This window comes from Triticum aestivum, chromosome 5B, assembly GCF_018294505.1.
Source record: "Triticum aestivum cultivar Chinese Spring chromosome 5B, IWGSC CS RefSeq v2.1, whole genome shotgun sequence".
NCBI lineage: Eukaryota > Viridiplantae > Streptophyta > Magnoliopsida > Poales > Poaceae > Triticum > Triticum aestivum.
In genome coordinates, this window is record NC_057807.1 from 223782742 (window position 1) to 223807471 (window position 24730).

The 24730-nt window shown below is 45.8% G+C and overlaps 1 protein-coding gene across 1 annotated transcript; it reads right to left on the reverse strand.

Moving 5' to 3' along the window:
• Nucleotides 1-13173: 13173 nt before the first annotated feature.
• On the reverse strand, nucleotides 13174-15646 carry LOC123111099 (exocyst complex component EXO70B1-like). The gene has a single exon (XM_044531785.1). It carries the CDS (start codon nucleotides 15468-15470, stop codon nucleotides 13482-13484), a length of 1989 nt encoding a protein of 662 aa, XP_044387720.1. The 5' UTR covers nucleotides 15471-15646; the 3' UTR covers nucleotides 13174-13481.
• Nucleotides 15647-24730: the final 9084 nt, after the last annotated feature.

Below are 24730 nucleotides of genomic sequence, written 5' to 3' on the forward strand. Positions count from 1 at the left end.
TCGGAGCATTTGCAATTTTCTTTTCATTGTTTGCATAGTTGAATTATCAGTTGCATCGACGTGTCGAATTCCTGGTCTTAGTTTCTAGTTCCTTTAGAGTTTCGAGTTCTGTTCACATTAGTCACGTCACCGTTGCATCATCATCCCTTCCAGTGTCGACCACCGCCATCCATCTATTTCCACCATGTGCTCCCCATCATTCATGATCATAATCATACTTGAGGTCATTCGCATCTTCGCTTGATCTAATCTGCATCTTATCTAGTTTGTTTTGGAAAGAGAGAGAAAAAAAGACAGAGCAAAAAAGTTAAAAAAGTGAGATAAAAAGTAAAAAAAAAGTGAGACAAAAAAGGAGACAAAAAAGAAATTCAGAGTGTGCTCCTCCCTTGTTTACGTGCAGCGCCGTGATTTTGTTAGTGTTCTAGGCTCGCGTCTATTGCACGGTCTAGCCTAGGAACATCATAGTACTGTCATTGAGCGTTTATTCAACATTGCATCTCTAAATTGATGCTAATCTTTTGCTACAATATATAGCCAACCCAGCTCCACATATTTCTACACCGTGCATATTTACGTTCCCCTGGAAATTACTTTCTCGATCTTTTGAGTTATTTGACACCGCAGGTTGCCAGTCACCACCTACTGCATGGTAAGAACTTGTAAGACTTTGATATTTGCTATATTGTGAGTGTTTTACCACATCGTCGCAGTAGTTCATAGGAACATTATTTTTGGATTTTGTTTATTGTTTCTACTAATCATGACAGGATCCAGAGTCAATTCATGGGCTTTGTCGATCGTGGGAGACTTGCCACCACCTAAGAAAACACAACAACCGTCACAAGAGGAGCAACAACAACAGAATGCGCATAATCAGGTTAATGTTTCCATGCCACCCTTTAATGGTCATTTTCGGCCTGATTTATATATTAAATGGGAGTACGAAATAAATGCTATATTTGCTTCCCATAATTTTGATGAGCGTGGAAAATAGTAAGCTGCGGTTAGTACCTTCAGTAGCTTTGCTTTAGTTTGGTGGAGTGAATATTGTTGGTTAAACCCTGATTTTATACCTACTACTTGGGATGATTTAAAACCTGTCATGAGAGATAGATTTGTTGATGTTTATTATACGTGTGGCATGATTAAAAAGTTACAATATTTAAAACAAGGCACTGACACCATATCAAAATATTATGATGATTTACAAACTACTTTGTTGCACTCATTTTTAGAAGGAAGTGAAGAAGATTTTATGGATAGATTTTGGGGAGGATTAAAATGTGATATTCAAGAGATACTAATTCATGAAGAGTGTTATTGCATGGACCATTTGTTTTGTCTTGCTTGCAAAACTAAACAGGAAGTAAAACGACGTGTTGCCCATGAGGAGAACAAGCATACGGTGCACATTTCAAGAGTTGGTACAATTGTTCCTTCAACTACTAGGCATACTATGACAACCACATCCATTGTTGTGATGACTACATCAACTCCACCATGTGACACATTGCTACCTCTTGAGCTTGCGTTGGTTTTCCCTTGAAGAGGAAAGGGTGATGCATAGCATAAGTATTTCCCTCAATTTTTAGAACCAAGGTATCAATCCGGTAGGAGACGACACACAAGTCACCGAATACCTGCACAAACAATTAATAACCTTGCAACTAATGCGATAAAGGGGTTGTCAATCCCTTCACGGTCACTCACAAAAGTGAGATCTGATAGAGATAATAAAGTAAATGTTTTTGGTATTTTTGTTGTATAGATTGGAAAGTAAAGATTGCAAAATAATAAACGAGATTCAACAATATGGAAAAGAGATGCAATGTAATGGAAAAGAGACCCGGGGGCCATAGGTTTCACTAGTGGTTTCTCTCGAGATAGCATGTATTACGATGGGTGAACAAATTACTGCCGAGCAACTGATAGAAAAACCCATAATTATGAAGACATCTAAGGCAATGATCATGAACATAGGCATCATGTCTGTGTCAAGTGGACTGACTCCTACTAGCATCTACTACTATTACTTCACACATCGACCGCTATCCAGCATGCATCTAGAGTATTAAGTTCATAAGAACGGAGTAACGCATTAAGCAAGATGACATGATGTAGAGGAATAAACTCAAGCAATATGATATAAACCCCATCTTTTTATCCTCGATGGTAACAATACAATACGTGCCTTCCTGCCCCTACTGTCACTGGGAAAGGACACCGCAAGATTGAACCCAAAGCTAAGCACTTCTCGCATGGCAAGAAAGATAAATCTAGTAGGCCAAACTAAACCGATAATTCGAAGAGACTTGCAAATATATCAAATCATGCATATAAGAATTCAGAGAAGAACCAAATAATATTCATAAATAATCTTGTTCATAAATCCACAATTCATCGGATCTCGGCAAGCACACCACAAAAGAGTATTACATCGAATAGATCTCCAAGAACATTGAGGAGAACTCTGTATTGAGAATCAAAGAGAGAGAACAAGTCATCTAGCTAATAACTATGGACCCGAAGGTCTGTGGTAAACTACACATGCTTCATCGGAGAGGCAATGGTGTTGATGTAGAAGCCCTCCGTGATCGATTCCCCCTCCGGCAGATCGCCGGAAAAGGCCCCAAGATGGGATCTCACGGGTACAAAAGGTTGCGGCGGTGGAAAAGTGGTTCCGTGGCTCCCTCTGAGGTTTTTAGGGTATAAGAGTATATATAGGCGAAAGAAGTACGTCGGTGGAGCTACGAGGGGCCCACGAGGGTGGGGGCGTGCCTACCCCCTGGGTGCGCCCTTCTGCCTCGTGGACGCCTCATTGTGTCTCTGACTTCAACTCCAAGTCTTCTGGATTGCTTTCGGTCCAAGAAAGATCATCCTGAAGGTTTCATTCCGTTTGGACTCCATTTGGTATTCCTTTTCTGCAAAACTCTAAAATAGGCAAAAAAACAGAAACTGGCATTGGGCCTCCGGTTAATAGGTTAGTCCCAAAATAATATAAAATAGCATATTAAAGTCCATTAAACATCCAAAACAGATGGTATAATAGCATGGAACAATAAAAAATTATAGATATGTTGGAGACGTATCACACATCACCACTGAGAGTGCCTACATCATCTGAGTTGATCATAAAAGGTAATTACAAAGGTACTGATCTTCCACCTCCACATGAGTATGATGAATGCCTTGTCAATTTTAATGCACCATGGGATGACCTACCCACTACTTTGATCACACCACCTATTTTAGAGGACTATGTTGATGATTTCACTTTGCCATGTGATCAAACAAATGCAATATCAACAATGCCGAGTGCACCCATTGAATTAACTGTTGATGCAAAAGAAAAGAACCATGTGAATCAGGGAATAAATCAGATTTGGATCAAATACAATTGAAAATAATTGTGCCAATGTTTAATCATTTTGATATGACCTCTAATCTTGGTGATGATTCTGTGTCAAATGACCTATTGTATGTTTACTTATTTAAGCATGTTGTAGCATGTAAAATTAATGCAAGTAAGGTTTATTCACCAATGTTGCGATGGTTTAATGATGAACATTGTCAATCTTTTGATATGAATAAGAGCTTCACTTATAAGTGCAAACCGAGTTGCAATATTTTCATGCCTTCTACTTCTTGTGATAATATTTTGGATTTATATTTTATGAACTATGAAAATTACTCATGTATACATGTTTCATATGTGCAAAAACCAAGAGAAGTAAAAATGGATGACATATATATATACAGCATGTACACTTTGTCTCTTTTTAGCCACATTTCAGATAAAGCAACATCGAGGACGGCTTTGTTTTCAAGAAGGGGCGGATGATGAGGACATGACCAAAAATATTGCATGCATGCATATTTGTGAGGTGATTTCTAATGTAAACTATGCAATAATATATTATGGTATCTAGGACAAAAATACTTCACAGACTTTTGTGCCATGTCTAATTGCAGGTGTATGGGACATTTGTACAATCCACATATGTAGATAAGGGAAAAAGAAGTTTAGGTGTTGTTCAAAAAGTACCCTCACATCACTTTTGGGCCAAGAGAAGATAGAGTCCAAGTCTCTCACGTTTTGGACTCAGACTCGGACTACATAGAGATACCTGACTCAAAACACCAAGATCTCTTTCATACATACTCCGAATTGGGTGATTCTTTTTTGTTGGAAAGTAGATTTCGTGCACTTTCCAACCCAATTTGATTCACCTTCAAATTCGTCTGAATCGTTGAGATATTGATGAAACAATCTGATGCTACAGCAGAATCCGTGCCAAACTACAAATCCAAAGGTGTTACATCAGCTCCACTTGGGCCAATTGGCATTGTACGACCTAGGGTTAGTTTTAGGCTGCCTTGGGACGTCCTCCCACCTCCTTGGCTGCCACCCCTTGCTCCTATATAAGTAGATCAATCTAGTAGCTTTTTGCTTGGGATTTGTTTAGTTAAAAGTTAGCCATTGCAACTTCGTGTACTTCGTTTGTGTCCAAAGACCAGACTAAGACCACTTTCGGATCACCACCTTTATCAATACTTCATCTATATTCGCAATATTCAGATTGCTTTTATCATATTCTTGCTTGTTATTCGATTGCGTGCAGGAATAGACCTTCGTGGTCAGGCTGGTCGTGCTTCCAGCATCGCCAGTAACATCAGGAGATTAGTTTAGCGATTGCTAAGCCGCAACATTGTGCACGTTTGTAGTCGGATCGTCAAAGTCGACTCCACCGAATCGATAGTTATCATCTCATCAAAAGATTGGGCCACCCTCGCCTCTATCAATATAGCCATAGCATGAAACGTATGGATCCAAATCGACCCCTTATGGGACAAAGATTGAATGCAAGAGATGGACTAGGGTTTTAGATGAGATGGTGTTGGTGACGATGTTGATGAATATTGGTCCTCCCATGATGAGAGGATCGTTGGTGATGGTAATGGCTTCGATTTCCCCCACCCGGAGGGAAGTATCCGTGGCCGAATCGCTTTGCCGGAGAGCAAAAGTGCTCATGCCCAGGTTCCGCCTCGAGACGGCGGCGCTTCATCTCGAAAGTCTTCTTTTGATTATTTTTTTCTAGGGCAAAAGGCGCCATATAGGAGAAGGGGGGCAACAGGGGCTTGCTGGTGGAGCCACGAGCTCCATGGCGCCCCCCCGGGGGGCGCCATCTGAGCTCATGACTCCCTGGTGGGGCCCCTCCCGATGATTCTTCTTCCAATATTTTTTATTTATTGCAAAATAATTCTCCGTACATTTCCAGGTCATTTGTAGCTCCGGAGAATATCTATCTCTGTTGTAGATTTTTCAGGTTCAGAATTCTGGCTGCCAGCAATCTCCCTCTTCATGTGAAATATGCAAAACAAGAGAGAAAAGACATTAGGATTGCTTGTGCAATAATGACCAAAAACATTATAAATAATAGTAGGAAAACATGATGCAAAATGGACGTATCATACATCGCCTTTGCTGCTAGAGTAAAACATCACATTAAGTCTCCTTAGTTTATTTTATCGTTCTGGTCTTAAAATTTATTTTATGTCTTAGTTAGCATTTAGTTTAATATCTCTTTACTATTTTCCACTAGCCGATTCGATGGCTGGACGGCTGCTGTCACCGCACTGCGTTGGCTCCTCGCCACTCTCTGTGGGCAGACTGATTCATGGGTGGCGATCCATTGTGGGCGGTTGAACTGGTTTAGTAGGGGTACTATGTGACGATACCAGGTGAAAGCTTGACTCCGGTCATGGTCGGAGCTAGCACCGATGGCGCTCATGGTCGTCGCAGCCTTCTTGAAGGTGATACTCCTTCACAACTCTGTTCAAAATTAGGGTTGTGCTGCCCTTCGTTGCAGGTGGTTGAGTGATTGGCGTAGATATTCTAGTGGCTTCACATGACCTCTATGCTGTTGGGGGGGGGGGGTTGCGAAGTCGGAATCGCTTGCTCAGGGAGAAGCGATGGTGATGGCGCTTGCCCGGGGAGAATGATGACGATGAATTTATTTTCTCAGCAAACAAACATAGGAGCAAACTTCGACGCCGTCAATGGAAATTGTCAGAATTTCTAAAATGGAGACAAAAAATTTGCCAATGAATTCTAGAACCTGCATGTTCTTGGCATGAATTTCTCTCATCCCGGGAAACAATGCAATAATACCGATGAACTAGATCATTGATGGTGCGCGTTGCCGCACCCGTCTATTTGGATAGGGATTTTTGTAAATATATGAGCACATGAAATATAGTATAGTCATGCAAACATAACCTTATAGTATTAGTCAATAATCAACAAAATCTCGTATATATACTTAGGAAAAAGAAAGGTTTACATATACAACAATGTATGTGGTAAATACAACCAATTAATTAGCCAAGACAAGCAACACCAAATAAACATGTAACAGGAGACATAACCGGTCATTATAGACTGTATAGATGGCGCATTAATGAAACCTTAGAAGGACTCTCTACCCAAAGGGCCACAATGTTCAGCAACAAAGAAGAATTAGGCGAGCCCGGTGCACCAGGCATTTCTTGTGAAGTGCATCACATTCATGAAGAAGAGTGCTAATAAGGAATTTAGTTAATTAGGAAATCAAATTAATGATATACTAAATACCATACGAGCAGCTGTAGGGATTGAATCAGCTAAATAGACTACCTTCGATGGAATTCAGTAAAATAATAGGAATATCTTTAAATAAGCATAAACATATTTCAGTTCTATTTTCAGTAACACTTCTGCTTCATTTCACACACTCAAATTAGATACTTACCATTTGCATGATGTCTTTGTTCTATATTTGTTGGGTTATCCTAGTGTTGCGACCGCTGCAGCCATGCCAAGCCTATGCAGACGACACCTCTCCCAGGGCCTTTGACACAACCACCTATATTACAGTTGTAAGAGCTGCTGTCTAATTCGGTCTGCACTGCACTTCTTGATTTCTGGGCCAAAAGTTTTAGAGTTGTTTTCCTAGAGGAAACTTTGAAGACCTCTAGTAAACTGGGCCTCTATACCGCATCCCATTTAGCTAACCGACCAGCGGTCCACAAGAGTCAACCAGACGGTCGCTTTGAGAGAGAGGACAAAAGGATCAGCGAGCCAGTGTGGACCGAGAGACACCTGGCTGCCCCCTTCCTTCATGGTAATTCTACAACGTAATAAGGATGTTAGAAGGTAAATGGATCCGCATATGTTCATACATTACAAACTTAACTATATGAAAGAAATGCGAAGAGTAATTATTCTTATCATGACATCAGCTACTGAATCAATGAAAATTTTAGTTATTTCAGTGGATGCATAGATATCACCATCAAGCTTTCACTAAATCCGATGGAAAAAACCACAAAGTAAGCACTGAACCAAAGATGCAATATAAAGAGTATACCATGATATAATTTTTACACACATGTCATGGCATTACACTACAGTAGGTTCCTAAGAAGAAAAACATATCATCCCACTCTAAGAAAAGCATCACCATTACAGTAGATCACCCTTTTATGCTCAACACTTCTTTTTATAGTGCTTCTGAAATCATTGGGTTCGCCCTCACCATGTTTCTAACAGTTGTTCAATCAGTAATTTAAACACAAGACAAATGTGTTATGTACACCTGAAGAAAAGGCAAACATTCAGAAAGATATAGAGACCTCTTTTGTTTTGCTACATAATTTAAGTTAAAGGCATAATCTATCTTCTTGTGTTTCTGCCATGGACTGCAAAATATTTCTGAAGTTTTATTGCTTCATAGTTTCTATCATATATTTTATTTGCTCTCTACGGTCCATAGATCTCTTCTAATTTTTCTTTGTACTGCTTATGCGTCTCTCTTCGGATTTGGATTGCGAGGTTAAGTTCTCTAAACTGGAAAAAGTTCTAAATGCTAAGGTTGATCATATTTATTTTTTTGCAACATTGTATTTTTATCTAATGAACTGCAAACATTCAAATATGTCTCTAGATTGTGGTCTGAATATATATGTTTATGCTTTGCTTAATAAGATAGATATATTTCTGATAGACGAGAAGTAGATCTTTGCGCCCCTACTGCAAGATGTGGGCAGATACTATGAACTGAAAAGAGTCTTGTTCAATGAATTGAGTGACGAATTAAAATGTTTGCGTTCTGAGTTCTAGCGTCTTAGTTTCCATGTATCCTTTGTTCTAGTGTTGTAACTCAAAATTCATTGGTTATAATTTTTAAAATTTTGGCTACATTTTGAGTGTAGTATTTCCTTGCATGCCTTGCGTACACACATTGGAGATCTCAGTAGGTCAGATTAGTTGTCATAACATATCGATTGGCGTTACAAAGGACAATCTAAGTTGTAAAATCCTATTTACTTTTGTCACCTTCAACACTCATTCAGGTTAATGAATTAACTCAACACACAACTCACAAGGATGTATTGAAATTTGCATAGTTTCAGAAAATGACAAACTTGACACACACAATCATCCAGGATACCAAAGTAAAAACAGAGAACAGACTATGGATCCTTCGTAGGATTTATCATACATTATAATAGTTGTTTGTTAAGACACATGGCATTTGCGAATTTCATATAAAAAGTAGTTCTTGATTGCAATGAATAGTCAGAACTTCAAAAAAAGAAATGTGACTACAACAGCATTGTAGGAATAAATTCAAGGCATACCGTTGATCATCCGAGGACCAAGCAATTACACGAGGCACGACACCGAGATTTGTTAACGAGGTTCACCGATATGGCTACATCCCCGGGGCATGACTCTGGGCACTCCTCCCCATGACACCGCTATAATACCGCACCCGGTTGTCCTGGACACCAGCACATGCCGCCGGCTTTCCCTGCGTTTCAGTGCTATTATGTTGGCACAGGTTACATCGTGTATCTAGCCCCGCTATATATGAGAGGCCTAGCATACAAGTGTCCTACTAGGACACGACCCCATATCCTATCTAAACACAATACAACTACAAGTCCAAATGTAACCTACCCTGTACACTATATTCGACACAACTCCAACAAACTCCACCTTGGCGAATATTCTACACCACCTTGAATTCGTCCATGCGTCAAACTTCCATGTACATTGGACTTGAGCTTATCCCATGAGCACCTCTGCTACACCAAAACTCCATATGACTCCACCTGCAACTTGTAGTCCCTCCTTTTCTTGACCACAGTCAACGCTCGAGCAAAATTAAGTTCCTTGTTATTCTAGTTTGTGCTCCCAACTTTCAGAGTATCAGTCCAACGCCATCACACACTGATCACTGACCTGCGTGAAATTGAACAACTCACATATTGGGTGTCACACATAAGAGTTACCTGAACTCAACGCCACGGCTCCTTTCTTGACCGTCTGTCTGAAACTTGAAAGAATTTCACCGTTGCTTGGAGTCATCCCGAATCAAATTCACAGTTGTCTCACCACATGTATGACCACCAGAGTCCTGGCCCGTCTCCATGTCCCATGCATACCGCATGCCTCACCGCTATTACTGCGTCGAGCCTCCGCTGTCCCGGTCGAGTCTCAAGGGTCGCGAACCCACACCATTCAACCCCCACTGCAGAGTACCACCGATCATCACCGACCGATGACGAGTTTCACGCTTCCATCAGACCCTTGGGCTCCAGTCCGAACTGCATGTCACTCGCTTTTCCCCCTGAAATAGGCTTCGACTCTCTGAGCTCTTATGCCATAGCCCCTCAATCAGCACCAAGTGAAGTCCTCCAGACTCCAGTTCCACCTTCAACATGACTCCATGGTAGATGATCAGTCCACCCTCGCACCCCGTCGACTTCAAGCTCTCATGTGTGCACCGTCTTGAATCAACCCCGCGCCATAGTCTTGTCGAAGCCACACAAACCCTCGGGGCCTGTGTCACATGTTTCCACGCCCCAGAAGTCGGTCACCATCAGCATCACGCTCCTACATCGTCGTCGTCGATCCCACCACCGTCTTCTGTACAACCGACTTGCGTCGATCCGTCAGACTAGCTTGTTCGACCAAACCGATTTTATTCGGCTACACGACACACTCAAGGCTCCCAAATCATCTTCGCGAATTTCCATCCATCACATGATAACTCCATCATAGCTGTCATGACTTTCCGCAACACCTTCAAGCATCCCTGTCACGCCAACAATCTTCCACCCATGTCTGCCATATCCCAAGGTTTTCAGTCCCATCAAACTTCTCCACCTCAAACCTGATAACCGTTGGCACCATGATTCTTTGTACGGCTGACCCATGAAAAATTAATCAAGCTGCTACCAGACGCAATGCCCTGCAGTCCGTGTACGTCTAGCAAAGCCCAAAGTCTCTAATACCCTTCTCGTGTATAAGTAGCAAAATACTAGACTGCAACTTGATTGAACTTGCTACTCACGGATGGTCCAACGCTCCTTGGTGCTTAGCCAGATCCTCTGTACCACTGCGCCATTGTGCTATTTACTGCCAAACACATCCCGATGCAAGCTTTGCTAAAGCCTTCCGCTAATTCCGATGCTGTATCGCTGATGGATTTTTTTTTCGTTCGCTCGAATCAATCTGCCTGCCTCCGTGTCACATAGGAGAGGCCGCTGCCTCCAGGGACTCGGTCCCTATCTTTTTTGTCCAAAACAAATCACGGTTTTGATTTCTCTCGCCTGATGTACGCGACCTGATACACCGCTTGTCCCGTACGTGTACATGACTCCACGACATGCAGCCGTGCGGCTTCCGCCACGCGGGCCGCTGCCCACGCGGGCTTCCGCAAGAATCGATCGACCGATCTGCTGCCTGCCTGCCTGCCCGTGCGCGGTGCGCCGCCGCTGCTGCCTGTACGCTCGCCCGATCAATCGTGGTTGCCGCACGCCTAGCCCGTGCACACGTATCATCCTCTAAATCAACGATCAATACCCTCAATCAGCCTAGCTCATGATACCACTTGTAGGAATAAATTCAAGGCATATCGTTGATCATCCGAGGACTAAGCAATCACATGAGACACGACACCGAGATTTGTTAACGAGGTTCACCAATATGGCTACATCCCCGGGGCATGACTCTGGGCGCTCCTCCCCATGACACCGCTATAATACCGCACCCGGTTGCCCTGGACACAGGCACATGCCGCCGGCTTCCCCTGCGTTCCGGTGCTATTATGTTGGCATAGGTTACATCGTGTGTCTAGCCCCGCTATATATGAGAGGCCTAGGATACAAGTGTCTTACTAGGACACCACTCCATATCCTATCTAAACACAATATAACTACAAATCCAACTGGAACCTACCCTGTACACTATTCGACACAACTCCAACAAGCATCCATAATCAGATAGTCAATAAAATTTAAAGTTCAACGTGTAGCTTATAAGTCAATTCCGACAGAGGCACTGACAATGATTTACATTATTGGCATTTTACCTACTACTGTCCTCAAGATATCTGAAATTGCCACCACCCATGCATAGCAACATTATCTATTTATCTGCATCAAGCAATAGAGCACTCTCATTTTCAAGTGAGCAGTTTATGTAAATAGCTTATCCTAGCTGCGAATGTTTCATGCAAAATATTTTATTGGCAAATAAGAGGAAAACACATATTTTGGGAACTGCTTAGGCCCTGTTTGATAGCAAAGTATTTTCTAAGTATTTTGAGAATACTAAAGTTTTTGAGATTATCATAGTTTTATTTACAATGATTTGTTTGGTTGCCCCTAACAACTGTGCTTTTAATATTGTAGTATTGGGCAAGCTGCAGTTTTTTCTCTGCATAAAAAAAAGAACCCCAAACCTCTTAAAAAAATAGAGCTGCTGAGTGCTTAAATGCAACAGCTAAACAGCAAAATTTATAGCGTTATGTGGCAACAGCCAAACAGGTTCTATGTATTGTGAATACTTTAAAATACTCTGTTTTGATAAAACTATGGTATCTCACACCTACATGCAAAATTACTATAGTTTTTGATACTTTGGTTTATATAATACTTTGCTATCAAACACAGCCTTATTCTTGCAACAGGACAAATTTATGTGGTTTTCTAGTATCACATCTGTTTAGGAACGCATAAAACCAGATCGTGTGGGGCAAATGTAGAATATAGCCAGCCATTGATTGGATTACCGGCAACTCTCAGGAACAAATTGAAGCCAGACTTGACTATTGAACCGAAGGAAAACAGACAAGGATATGTAAAATGCTCCCCACTTTTCAGAAGATTTCTTCTTGGTATTCATTGATATGGAAAACACCAACCGCCACACTTTATCCCGGAACAGTAGCGGAAGATGAAGTCGACAACGACAAGGCCGTGACTGTCAGGGTTGGGAGCCGCGACTTCTGCAAGCCCTCAATACCGATACAATCAATCCGTTCTAGGGATCTTGTAGATTCATCGTCGGGCCGTCGTTCAGCGCCACTGAAGTGCCAAGCTAGACATGCTGGTAGAGCACCTCCAGCCCCACTGAGTTTCACGACGACCACATCGCTGGCTGCGCCCGAAACTCATTGTTTCTTCTATCGCTGGCTGCCGCATGGCTAGGTGCTCGAGCGTGGCCGATCTGGCGGCGTCGCGCCCAAGGACTCGAGGTAAAGATCGTATACATGCTTCAGGGGTGTGGTGCGCCACCGATCTTGGGATGGAACTCGTGGCCGCCCCGAGAAATAGATGCTCTCCTGTTGGCCTTTCCTGTGGAAGACAGGAGAAGGAGAACATCCACGGCTAGATGAGGACGGAGGCGACGCTCCGACGAGGCTGGCGTGGTTTGCGCCACGAGGAGGTCGGAGCCGAACGGAACAACGGTAGCGGCGCAACTTGTGTCCTGGCGAGAGAGAGAGGAGAGATCGAGGGTGGAATTGAATGAGAGAGATGGGAGGTCTGGGTGGAAGGAAATGTTCGATGACCGTTCATCCGAGATCAGACGTTTCCTGGTACGGACGAGCGAGAGGGCCTCGATTTGGTTTCGGGAATAGCTGCCCACAGGCCAGTCGGCCCAGGAGCAGCCCATCCGCGAGAAGAGGTGTATCGGATGGCCAGGAATGATCAATCCACAGAATCTGACGGCAAGGAGCGTCGAGGCATGAGAGGGCTGTGTTTAGGTTCGGTTTTACTGTCCTTAGTTCCAGCATTTGTATTAGTCCGCGATGAAAATACATATGATTCACAAGAAAATGAAAAGATTTTAGTTTTAATTAATACATGCATTATAACAGATACAGTACATACATATATCTATCTGCCGTAAGTAAATACATCACCTCTTCGACCGATTTAGAGTAACATTCTTTTCTTCTTTAATATGATCAGCAAACACAAGACAAAACGATAAACGATTAATTAATAATACAATAGTACATTTCTTAAACCAAGAATTAGCCCGATCGGTCAAATGCTCCTCCGATTCCCTTTTAAACAATCGATCGATCAATTGCTGCTGCTGGGGTTTATTACGTACTCCCTCGTCCATGAGGGAGTATTTATCATGTCCTCCTCCTACTCATGGACGAGGGGTTACCGTCGAAGAGCTCGTCGATGATCCCCTCCAGGTCCTCCGCGCTCAGCTTCACGTACTTCTCCGCCTGCCTCCCGGCGCTGAATGTCTGCGCGAACCGCCCCAGGAACGACCGGTACGCCGGCACCACCACGGCGGCGATGGAAACCCGGAGCTCCGACTGCAGCTGCTCGTCGCTTACCACCCACGCCCCCTGCGTCTTTTGGATATCGTCCATGGCGGAGTTGAACTGCTTGAACCGTTCCTTGAGCAGCGTCTTCTGCACATGGCCCTTCACGGTCAGCACGCCGTCATCGCGGAGCAGGGTCAGCACCCGGTTCCACGTCTCCCGCTGGTAGTTCTTGTGGTACTGCCGCAGATTCGTCGACTGCTTCCGCGCCCAAGTCTCGCCCAGCATCGCGTTCGTCTCCGGCGACCCCCGGATCTTCTGCAGCATGTACCGCCCGTTGTTCATCAGGAAGATGCTGCTCAGGGCCGGGTCCTTGTACAGCCGCGACTTCCCTTCCAGGTTCCCCTGGAGGAGCTCCATCACCTCCATCAGCTGCGCCGCGAACGGGTTGTTGTCCTCCCCGTCCACGGCGTCGCTCCGCCGGTGCTCCCGGAACACCTGCTCGAGCGTGCTGTTGTACTCGCACGTGTACTTGAGGTAGTTCATCACGTAGCGGGTCAGCGGGTGCACGGCGCCGCCGGGGACCGGCTGCTTGCCGGCGTCCGCGCGGATGGAGCTCTCCAGCTCGCAGAAGATGCTGGCCGCCGACTCGCCGATCCGGGAACGTGCGGCCGCGATCTCGGTCTTGAGGTCCGCCAGGGCGTTGCCGGCCGCGGGTTCGTCGGAGGCGGAGGCGGACAGGAAGGCGTCGATGACCGGAGATGAGTCGCGGACGGCCTCGTACATGTCGAGCACCTTGAAGAGCTTCTCGGCGGAGCGGCGTGTCATGGCCACGGCCTCCGTGAAGTTGAGCATGTGGAGCATGATGCATCGGGCCAGGTCGGCGAAGACGCCTCTGCCGACGCTGGCGTGGCGGCCGCTGAAGACGCGGCCGCAGAGGTCGTGCTCCGTGGAGAGGCCCACGTTGATGGCGTGCCTGAACGCCTTGATCCACGTCACAATCTCGGTCTCCAGCGCCTCCCACGTCATCCGCACGACGTCGTCGATGCTTGCCTTCTCGTACCCGAGCGCGCGCACCGACGCGTCGAACGCGTTCCGGCGTGCCACCAGCAACATCTGCGTGCACTCCGTTACGTACCCGGCGGCCACCATGAGGTCGGCGATGGACCGGAGCCGCTCCACGGTCTCCGGCGTGTACGGCGGTTTGGGCTCCGCCGCTGCAGGGGCGGTGTCGGGTGGTCGGAGGACGCACCGGTCGGCCTCGTGTCCGCCTTGCTCGAACGAAGGCGGCCGTCTTATCAACTTGCAGGTGTCCGACTTGGGCTCGAGCAGCGCGTGGAACTCGTCCTCGAGGAACGCCATCGCACGCTGCAGCACGGCGGTGACCCGGTGCGCGCCGGAGGCGTACTTGCTGCTGGCCTCCGGGTTCTTGGCGAGCGCGGACGCGAGGGCCGAAATGCGCGCGATGGCCGCGAGCACCGGCGGCTCGCCCTTAGCCCACTTATCCCGCGAGTTCTCCGTCTGCGCGATCTGCAGCTCGACGGCGGCGGCGAACTTCTCGAGCGTCGCCTCCGGGAGGCTCAGCGGCGCTTGGCCATCCCGGCCCACGATAAACGCGTCGATCTCCCCCGACAACTCGGACACGCCCGGGTCGCCGCAGCCGTCCTCCTCGTCGTCCTCGCACTCCTCCTTGATCTGCTCCCAGGTGGCGCCGGCGGAGCCCCTCCGGTCGTGGTCGCCATGCCGGAGGGTGCCGAGGGAGAGGTTGCGGTCGACCTCCCGGGCCTTGTTGCTGGAGGCCGACGAGAAGCTGCTGGACTTCTGCGGCGCCTGATTCCGGCTGTCCATTTCTTGGGGGAAAGAGCCGAATCGCGGAAGAGAATGGCGATCGGGGCGGGGCGCGTCGTAATGGTCAATAGTTGTTGGTGGTCCGCGCGCGTTGCTGGGTTGGCATGCAGAGGTGGAGAGAGAATGGAGGAGAGAGAGGCCGGAGGTTGAGGGCCGAGTGCTCCACCATTTGAAAGGGTCTCTCTGCTTATGGCAACTCCAACGCCCTGCATCAAGACACGCCTAAATGTCTCGACCGTGCGGTTCAAACACGTTGTATCAACGAAAATGCTACACCTACATTATGATTCTACTTAACAAACCTATGTAAATCCCTTTCCCATTACTTAAACTGCCCCCTAAACTTCATGGTGGGCCCATGCCGCCAACTATTGATCAATATGAAACTGCCAAATAAGATGATACGTAACAAACGTAACAAACATTAGGTAGGTGTAGCTTTACTCGTGTATCAAATGTCCGTGGATTGATCTGCACGTTTAAAATCCCATAAATCGAAAACAAACCGGTTGGAGGTAAATGTCCGTCATGTAGATGCCCGACTGAGCGGTTTCATCCAAAGTCCTTACCGTGCATACACTGCTGCTCAAGACTGCCTACTTGCATTCATGCCGGTTAGGCCGACGTGACTGGTCACGGCGCCCGCATTGAAGCGGCGCCGGTCCACCTCGAAACAGGCTTTTGCCCCCCTTTATAAATAAAGGCACAAATGGCCGAACCGATAGGTAGTGGTGAGGAAACACCCTCATACAAGCAGGTCAGAATGAAAGATGAAAAGACACCGGGAGAGTGGCACAGGTGCCACTAACGCAACGCCAAACATGAAAAACAGGAGAGGCCACCCCTAGCACACTACAACCAAGACACCAAGAGGACCGAAACCGTGCCACCAAGAGAAACCACCATGCCACGAGGACCCGAACACACGAGCCATCTCCAAAAAGGACCGACTCATCGTCGAGACGGACCCTCGCTTCGGGCCATGGAGCGCCGCTCCTGCCAAGAGACGGCAAGGACCGAGAACGAAGACCACGAGGACACGTCTACAAGATAGGCGGTCATCGAAACCACCCCTCGCTGGAGGCAAGGATGCACTACACCAGCGAGAAAGCAAACCCGACGCCATAAGCCATATGCAACTGAGAGGAACCGAGGGTCCACAACGACACCCTCAAGAGGGTGATGACACCGTGCGCCACACGCCGGTCCGCCTGGCCAGGCTATTTAAGCAGGCGTCCCGTCATGTTGTTTCAGGCACGACAAGGAGGTGGAACCGCCACCCCTGCCCCGGTGGCGTGTGGGCGCAAGGAAGGAGGAGGAAGGCGCCCTGCTCGTTGATCCCTAGTGCACGCGGCCACCTCCTTCACTACCTCGTTCGTGTCAGCGGCGACACATCCTCGCGCAGCAAGATGGCGGCTCACAAGGCGGTGAAGGAAATATGCCCTAGAGGCAATAATAAAGTTGTTATTTTAAATTTCCTTATTCATGATAAATGTTTATTATTCATGCTAGAATTGTATTAACCAGAAACTTGATACATGTGTGGATACATAGACAAAACAATGTGTCCCTAGTATGCCACTAATAGACTAGCTCGTTGATCAAAAGATGGTTAAGTTTCCTAGCCATGGACATGAGTTGTCATTTGATAACGGGATCACGTCATTAGTAAAATGATGTGATGGACAAGACCCAACCGTTAGCTTAGCATAATGATCGTTCAGTTTTATTGCTACTGCTTTCTTCGTGTCAAATATATATTCCTCCGACTATGAGATTATGCAACTCCTGGACACCGGAGGAATGGCTTGTGTGCTATCAAACGTCACAGCGTAACTGGGTGGTTATAAATATGCTCTACAAGTATCTCCGAAGGTGTTTGTTGGGTTGGCATAGATCAAGATTAGGATTTGTCACTCCGAGTATCGGAGAGGTATCTCTGGGCCCTCTCGGTAATGCACATCATATGAAGCCTTGCAAGCAATGTGATTAATGAGTTAGTTATAGAATGATGCACTACGGAACAAGTAAAGAGACATGCCAGTAACGAGATTGAATTAGGTATGGAGATACCGACGATCGAATCTCGGACAAGTAACATACCGATGACAAAGGGAATAACTATATTGACATTGCGGTTCGACCGATAAAGATCTTCGTAGAATATGTGGGAACCAATATGAGCATCCAGGTTCCGCTATTAGTTATTGACCGAAGAGGTGTCTCAGTCATGTCTACATTGTTCTCGAACCCGTAGGGTCCGCACGCTTAACGTTCGGTGACGATTGGTATTCTATGAGCTATGTGTTTTGGTGACCGAAGGTTGTTCGTAGTCTCGGATGAGATCATGGACATGACGAGGAGTATCGAAATGGTCGAGAGGTAAAGATTGATATATTTGAAGGTTTCATTCAGACACCGGAATGGTTTCGGGAAGTTTTGGAGTACCGGGAGGTTATTGGAACCCCTCGGGAAAGTTAATGGGCCACATGGGCCTTAGTGGAGAAGAGAGGGCCGGCCATAGGAGGTGGCGCGCACCCCCCTTGCCAATCCGGATTGGACAAGGGGCGGGGGCGGCGCCCCGCCCCCCTTTTCCTCTCCTACTCCATCTCCCTTTCCCCTTTGCTACTCCGGAAAGAAGGAAAAATGGGGGCCGAATCCTACTACGGGTGGAGTCCTAATAGGACTCCCCCTCCATGGCGCGCCCCCTAGTGGCCGGCCTCCTTCCCCCTCCTTTATATACGGGGGCAGGGGCACCCCAAAGACACAACATTGTATTAGCCGTGTGCGGTGCCCCCCTCCACCGTTTACTCCTCCGATGGTATCATCGTAGTGCTTAGACAAAGCCCTGCACGGATCACATCACCTACACTGTCATCACGCCGTCGTGCTGATGGAACTCATCGACTCCATCAACACTCTACTGGATCAAGAGTTCGAGGGACGTCATCGAGCTGAACGTGTGCAGAACTCGGAGGTGTCGTACGTTTGGTACTTGATCGGTTGATTCGAGAAGACGTTCCACTACATCAACCGTGTTAAGTTAACGCTTCCACTTTCGGTCTACAAGGTTATGTGGACACACTCTCCCCCTCTCGTTGCTATGCATCTCCTAGATAGATCTTGCGTGATCGTAGGAAATTTTTTGAATTTGCATGCTACGTTTCCCAACAGTAGCATCCGAGCCAGGTCTATGCATAGATGATATGCACGAGTAGAACACAAAGAGTTGTGGGCGATGATCGTCATACTACTTACCACCAATGTCTTATTTTGATTCGGCGGTATTATTGGATGAAGCGGTCCGGACCAACCTTACATGACCGAGTTCATGAGACCAGTTCCACCGACAGACATGCAACTAGTTTTTCATAAAGGTGGCTGACGGTTGTCTGTTTAACCAACTTTAGTTGAATCAAATTTGACTGTGGCCAGTCCTTGTGAAAGTTAAAACAACAAACTTGATAAATCACCATTCTGGTTTTTGTGTCGTAGGTATGTACGGTTCATGCTAGCAGCTTATAGCAACCACGTAAAACTTGCAACAAACAAAGTAGAGGACGTCTAACTTGTTTTTGCAGGGCATGTTGTGATATGATATGGTCAAGACATGATGTGATATAAAGATTGTTGTATGAGATGATCATGTTTTGTAAAAGTTATCGGCAACTAGCAGGAGCCATATGGTTGTCGCTTTATCGTATGAAATACAAGCGCTATATAATTGCTTTACTTTATCACTAAGCGTTAGAAATAGTCGTAGAAGCAATGGTTGGCGAGACGACCACGATGCTACGATGGAGATCAAGGTGTCAAGCCGGTGACGATAGAGATCATGACGTTGCTTCGGTGATGGAGATCATGAGCACAAGATGATGATTGCCATATCATGTCACATATTTTGATTGCATGTGATGTTTATATTTTATGCATCTTATTTTGCTTAGTACGACGGTAGCATTATAAGATGATCCCTTACTAAATTTCAAGGTATAAGTGTTCTCCCCGAGTATGCACCGTTGCGAAAGTTCTTCGTGCAGAGACACCACGTGATGATCGGGTGTGATAGGCTCTACGTTCAAATACAATGGGTGCAAGCCAGATTTGCACACGTGGAATACTCGAGTTAAACTTGATGAGCCTAGCATATACAGATATGGCGTCGGAACACTAGAGACTGAAAGGTCGAACGTGAATCATATAGTAGATATGATCAACAAAGTGATGTTCACCATTGAAGACTACTCCATCTCCCGTGATGATCGGACATGGTTTAGTTGATTTGGATCATGTATCATTTAGATGACTAGAGGGATGTCTAGACCAGTATGTGCGTACACGTTCACGACCAGAATGATAACGCTACCTACGCCTCGACCAGGTGAGTCCCGACTGTCAGGCACTTCCTTGCATGCGAAGATGTAGCTGGTGGGTCCCAACAGTCAGGGGGGCGAATCATTTTTTTCCCGTAATATGGACGCACTTCCTTGCGTGCGAAGATGTAGCTGGTGGGTCCCAGCAGTCAGGGGGGAAACATTTTTTTCACGAAATATAGTGGCCCGTCCGGTGGGTCCCTGCTGTTAGGTGGAGGAATAATTATTTTGCGCGTAATAAGGAGCCAATTCCTTGCGGCTGCCGTGGACCCAGCTGTCAGCCTATCAACATACAATACTCTTCCAATGGAAGTCGTTCCTTGACCATGTTGACCACGCCGCTTCGAGAGCACCAGGCCGGTGGACGACGGCGAGTCCTAGGAAGGGGTCGACGCGGAGCCGGGGAAGACACGGCAGTGGATGCCCACGCGTAGAGGAGTATGAGGGTTCACTGGTTCGGCTGTGGTGTGAGGCTGCCGTCGCCGCAGAATAATAGGGGGTGTGGGTGAGTAGAGGGATGGCCGGGCCAACGGTGGGAGTAGTAGGGGGCGGTGAGGCCTCCGCGGCATCACAGCCGGCCACGGGAGGCAGGAGCATGCGGCACGACCGGCGTTGGTTTGGGCAGCTGGAGCAAGAAGACCAGAGGTTGAAGAAACACTACGGCCGTTGGATGGACATCGTACGGTCACTGGAGCTAGAATCGTTCATATTGACTAAGTTGACAAAGGCCTTCGCCCCTGTCAACTTAGTTGGCCCACAAGTCAGCCTCCCACTATGGTGGGTCCCAGCTAACAGGGGGTATTCATTTTTTTTGTGCGTAATAAGGAGGCACTTCCTTGCGTGCGAAGATATAGCTGGTGGGTCCGACCTGTCAGTGGGGGGAACATTTTTTCGTGAAATACAGAGGCCCTTCTAGTGGGTCCCAGCTGTCAGGTGGAGGAATCATTATTTTGCGCGTAATAAGGAGGCATTTCCTTGCGTGCGGCCGTGGACCCAGCTGTCAGCCTCTCCACGCACAGTCTACTTCCGATGGTGTCGTTCGTTGACCACATTGACCACTCCATGCCGAGAGCATCCAAGGTGGTGGACGACGGCGAGGCCCCGGACAGCAATGAGCCGGAGATGGGAAGACGCGGGAGTAGAGTCACAGACGGAGAGGTGTATGAGGGTTAACTGGTTCTGGTGCGGTGTGGTTTGGCAGTCGGTGGATAGGAATAGGAGGTGTGGAGGGGTGGAGGGATGGCCTGGCCAACGGTGGAGTTGCGCTTCACAGCAAAGGTGCTAAGCAGAGCTGCTAGCAGTAGGAGGCGGGAGGTGGTCCTGACGGTGCTAGAGGAAGAAGATGAGAGATTTAAGATGGATGCCGGTCCTTAGATGTAAATCCAACGGCTAATGATGTTAGAATCATTTGTTGACTAAGTTGACAACGACTTGCGTTGGCTTCGACCTATTGGCCCACATTTCAGCCTCCAAAAATGTGACACGTATTCAACCCATTTTTTCATAATTTACAGTCTTTTTCTGCGGGGTAGAATTTACAGTCAATTTGATCTTTTTTATATGAATTACAGTCCATTAGCTGGGCTGGGTGAACAAATAATGTAGCGTCCATGTGGCCCATTTATTTTTTTTCTAAAAAATTACAGGCCATTTGCACTTTCTCAAAATACATGATTTTGCTGGGTTGATTCTAATTATAATGTTGGGTTGGGCCAGCAATATTATCAAAAAATAAAACAGGGGCTGAGCATTTTGTTATAAATATATTTAAATAATAAGTGATTTATTATTACATTGGTCCTTAAATCTTACCAAGCTTTTGTACACAATCACTAGGATTTTTGTGCCAAAAAAATCCAGGATTTTATTGTTAAGAAATTATTTTTATAAGTTAATAAGATGTGGGATATTGTTTTCTTACATATGTAAGTATCTGTTAAATATATGATGACAATAACAATAATATATAATAACATGCAAAATAATTTAAATATATATAATATAGTTATAAGGGAAACATAAGTCGGACCAGGCATTCCTATTCTTATATAGAAAAATAGAACAGACCTCTGCGTTTTCTTCAAAAAAATACATAAATTGGGCTGCCAATGTTTCAGGAAAAAGAAAACCTCAGATGGGAGGTCCATAGGCCGGTCGATACATGAAGGCCCTCAAGAAAATACAAACCGGCATGTCATGGGCTGCGCATGTTAAATAAGAAAGCCTAGACGGGGTAGCCCAAAACCCAGCTGATACTTGCTGCCCCAGTGATAATAAATGATACCTGCTAGCTCCCCGGCTTCGTTGTGAATTTATCTCCTATAGTAACTAGGTTGAAGCACCTAAAATATGTAACTATGTTGACAAACCCGTGGGCCCCAACGTCAGTATAGGATTAGGAGTAAGTATTTTTTTGATGAGGCACTTGCTTGCGTACGGCCATGACCTGGTGGGTCCCGACTGTCCGCCTCTCCACGTACAGTCCTCTCCAGATTCCTCTCGTTTGTTCAGCATGTTCACAACGGTAGACAGCAGCGTCGCGGCGAGCACACAAAGGCGCAGGAGGGGATCCGACCACCTGAGGAAGTGCCTTATTAGTAACTGAAAGCACAAGTGCTCCCTGGGTAATTTTGGTAATTAATGTCAACATATCTCTTGTTGGACTAATACTTTCCTCTAATATTTTTTAGATAAGCCCAACAGTGGAGTGGCATGGATAAGAGGATCTAGAACCCCTTCAAGATGCTAACGACAAAGGATTGGCTCAAGCTCAAAGCTCAGGACTCTACATTTTTTATTTTCAGTGATCCAAGATCACATTGAGTCCATAGGAAAGCCAATACTATTAAAAGGGGATGAGGTGTTGCTTAATGATCTGCTTGCTCAAAATGCTTAGTGATATGCTCCAAAGCCCTCATCCAATTTCTCATATCCACATATGTCCTAAACCAAAAGTCAAACTCGGCCCCACCGATTTGATCCATCTGGCGCCACCGAGTTCATTTGTCATAGCCACTGCAAAAAAAAACCCTAATTAGTTCGGTCACACCGATGGATCTCGGTCTCACCGAGATGGGCTTGCAATCTCTCTGTTGTCTATTGCAACATTTTTGGTCACCAAAAATATGTAATCGGTCACATCGAGTTTTCCTGACCAACTCTCTGTTTTACTTATTACCAATATCGGTCCCACCGAAATTGCCTAACGGTCACATATGTACTAAATCAGTCCGACCGAGTTTTCTGATTCGGTCCCATCGAGTTTGGTATAATGTGTGTAATGGTTAGATTTTGTGTGGAGGCTATATATACCCCTCCACCCTCTCCTCATTCGTGAGGGAAGCCATCAGATCGTGCCTACACTTCCACTACCCATTTTCTGAGAGAGAGCCACCTACTCATGTGTTGAGACCAAGATATTCCAATCCAACCATATGAATCTTGATCTCTAGCCTTCCCCAAGTTGCTTTCCACTCAAATCATCTTTCCACCAAATCCAATCCTATGAGAGTGAGTTGAGTGTTGGGGAGACTATCATTTGAAGCACAAGAGCAAGGAGTTCATCATCAACACACCATCTATTACCTTTTGGAGAGTGGTGTCTCCTAGATTGGTTAGGTGTCACTTGGGAGCCTCCGACAAGATTGTGGAGTGAACCAAGGAGTTTGTAAGGGCAAGGAGATCGCCTACTTCGTGAAGATCTACCCTAGTGAGGCAAGTCCTTCGTGGGCGACGACCATGGTGGGATAGACAAGGTTGCTTCTTCGTGGACCCTTTGTGGGTGGAGCCCTCTATCGACTCGCGCAGCCGTTACCCTTCGTGGGTTGAAGTCTCCATCAACGTGGATGTACGATAGCACCACCTATCGGAACCACGACAAAAACATCCGTGTCCCCAATTGCGTTTGAACACTCCAATACCATCCCTTTACTTTCTTGCGAGTTGCATGCTTTACTTTCTGCTGCTCATATACTCTTTGCAGGCTTGCTTGATATGTATTGTGAATGTTTAAACTTATGCTAAATCTCCACCTAAACTTGATAAACTTAAAAACTGTCAACTTTGTTTGTTGAGTGTTTAATCACCCCCCTCTAGACACCTCTTCTCGATCCTTTCAATTGGTATCAGAGCTTTGGTCTCCATTGCTTTGGTTTAAACACCATTGGAGGAAGATGGATGAGTCTACTTTGGGGAGTCTTAGACATAGAGTGCCTATACTTGATGGAGAGTACTTTCATGAGTGGAAAAATGAGATGCTTGTGATTTTCGGTGAATATCATTTGAACAAGTACATTACTAGCCCTTGTGCACCTCATGTTGATCCTATGCATTCTACCCTTGATGAGTCAATTGACATGATTCACAATATTAGAATGGTTAATCTTATCACTAGAGGTTTGCCTAGAAACTTGATAGGTTGCTTGCCTACTCTTAAGTGTGCCTACACTATATGGAAATTTCTTGAGGAACGATTTCCAAATTATTCCTTGCAAAATCTAGATGAGATTATTCATAAGTCTATTGCCTTGAGTAAGATGAATTCCAACGATCCTAAGTTTGGTGATTGTTTATTTGAGCTTACAAATCTTATGCGTGCCAAAGGAGATGTTGGAATTATTAGAAATATTATTTCCGAACCTATTAGAATTCATAAAGAAGATCATTGTCAACCTCATTCTAATGAATCACCCTATCTAGGAATTGATCCACCACATGACGATGTTGAACATGGACACTATGATGAGGATAATGATAGTGACTTTGATCTTGATGATGCAATGAGACACTTTGGTCTTATGGAAAATCATCGGGGATACATGGCAGGAGGAAAGGAATGGGTTCTTGAAAGCGGATGTGATCACATGACCGGAGATAAAGATATGTTTC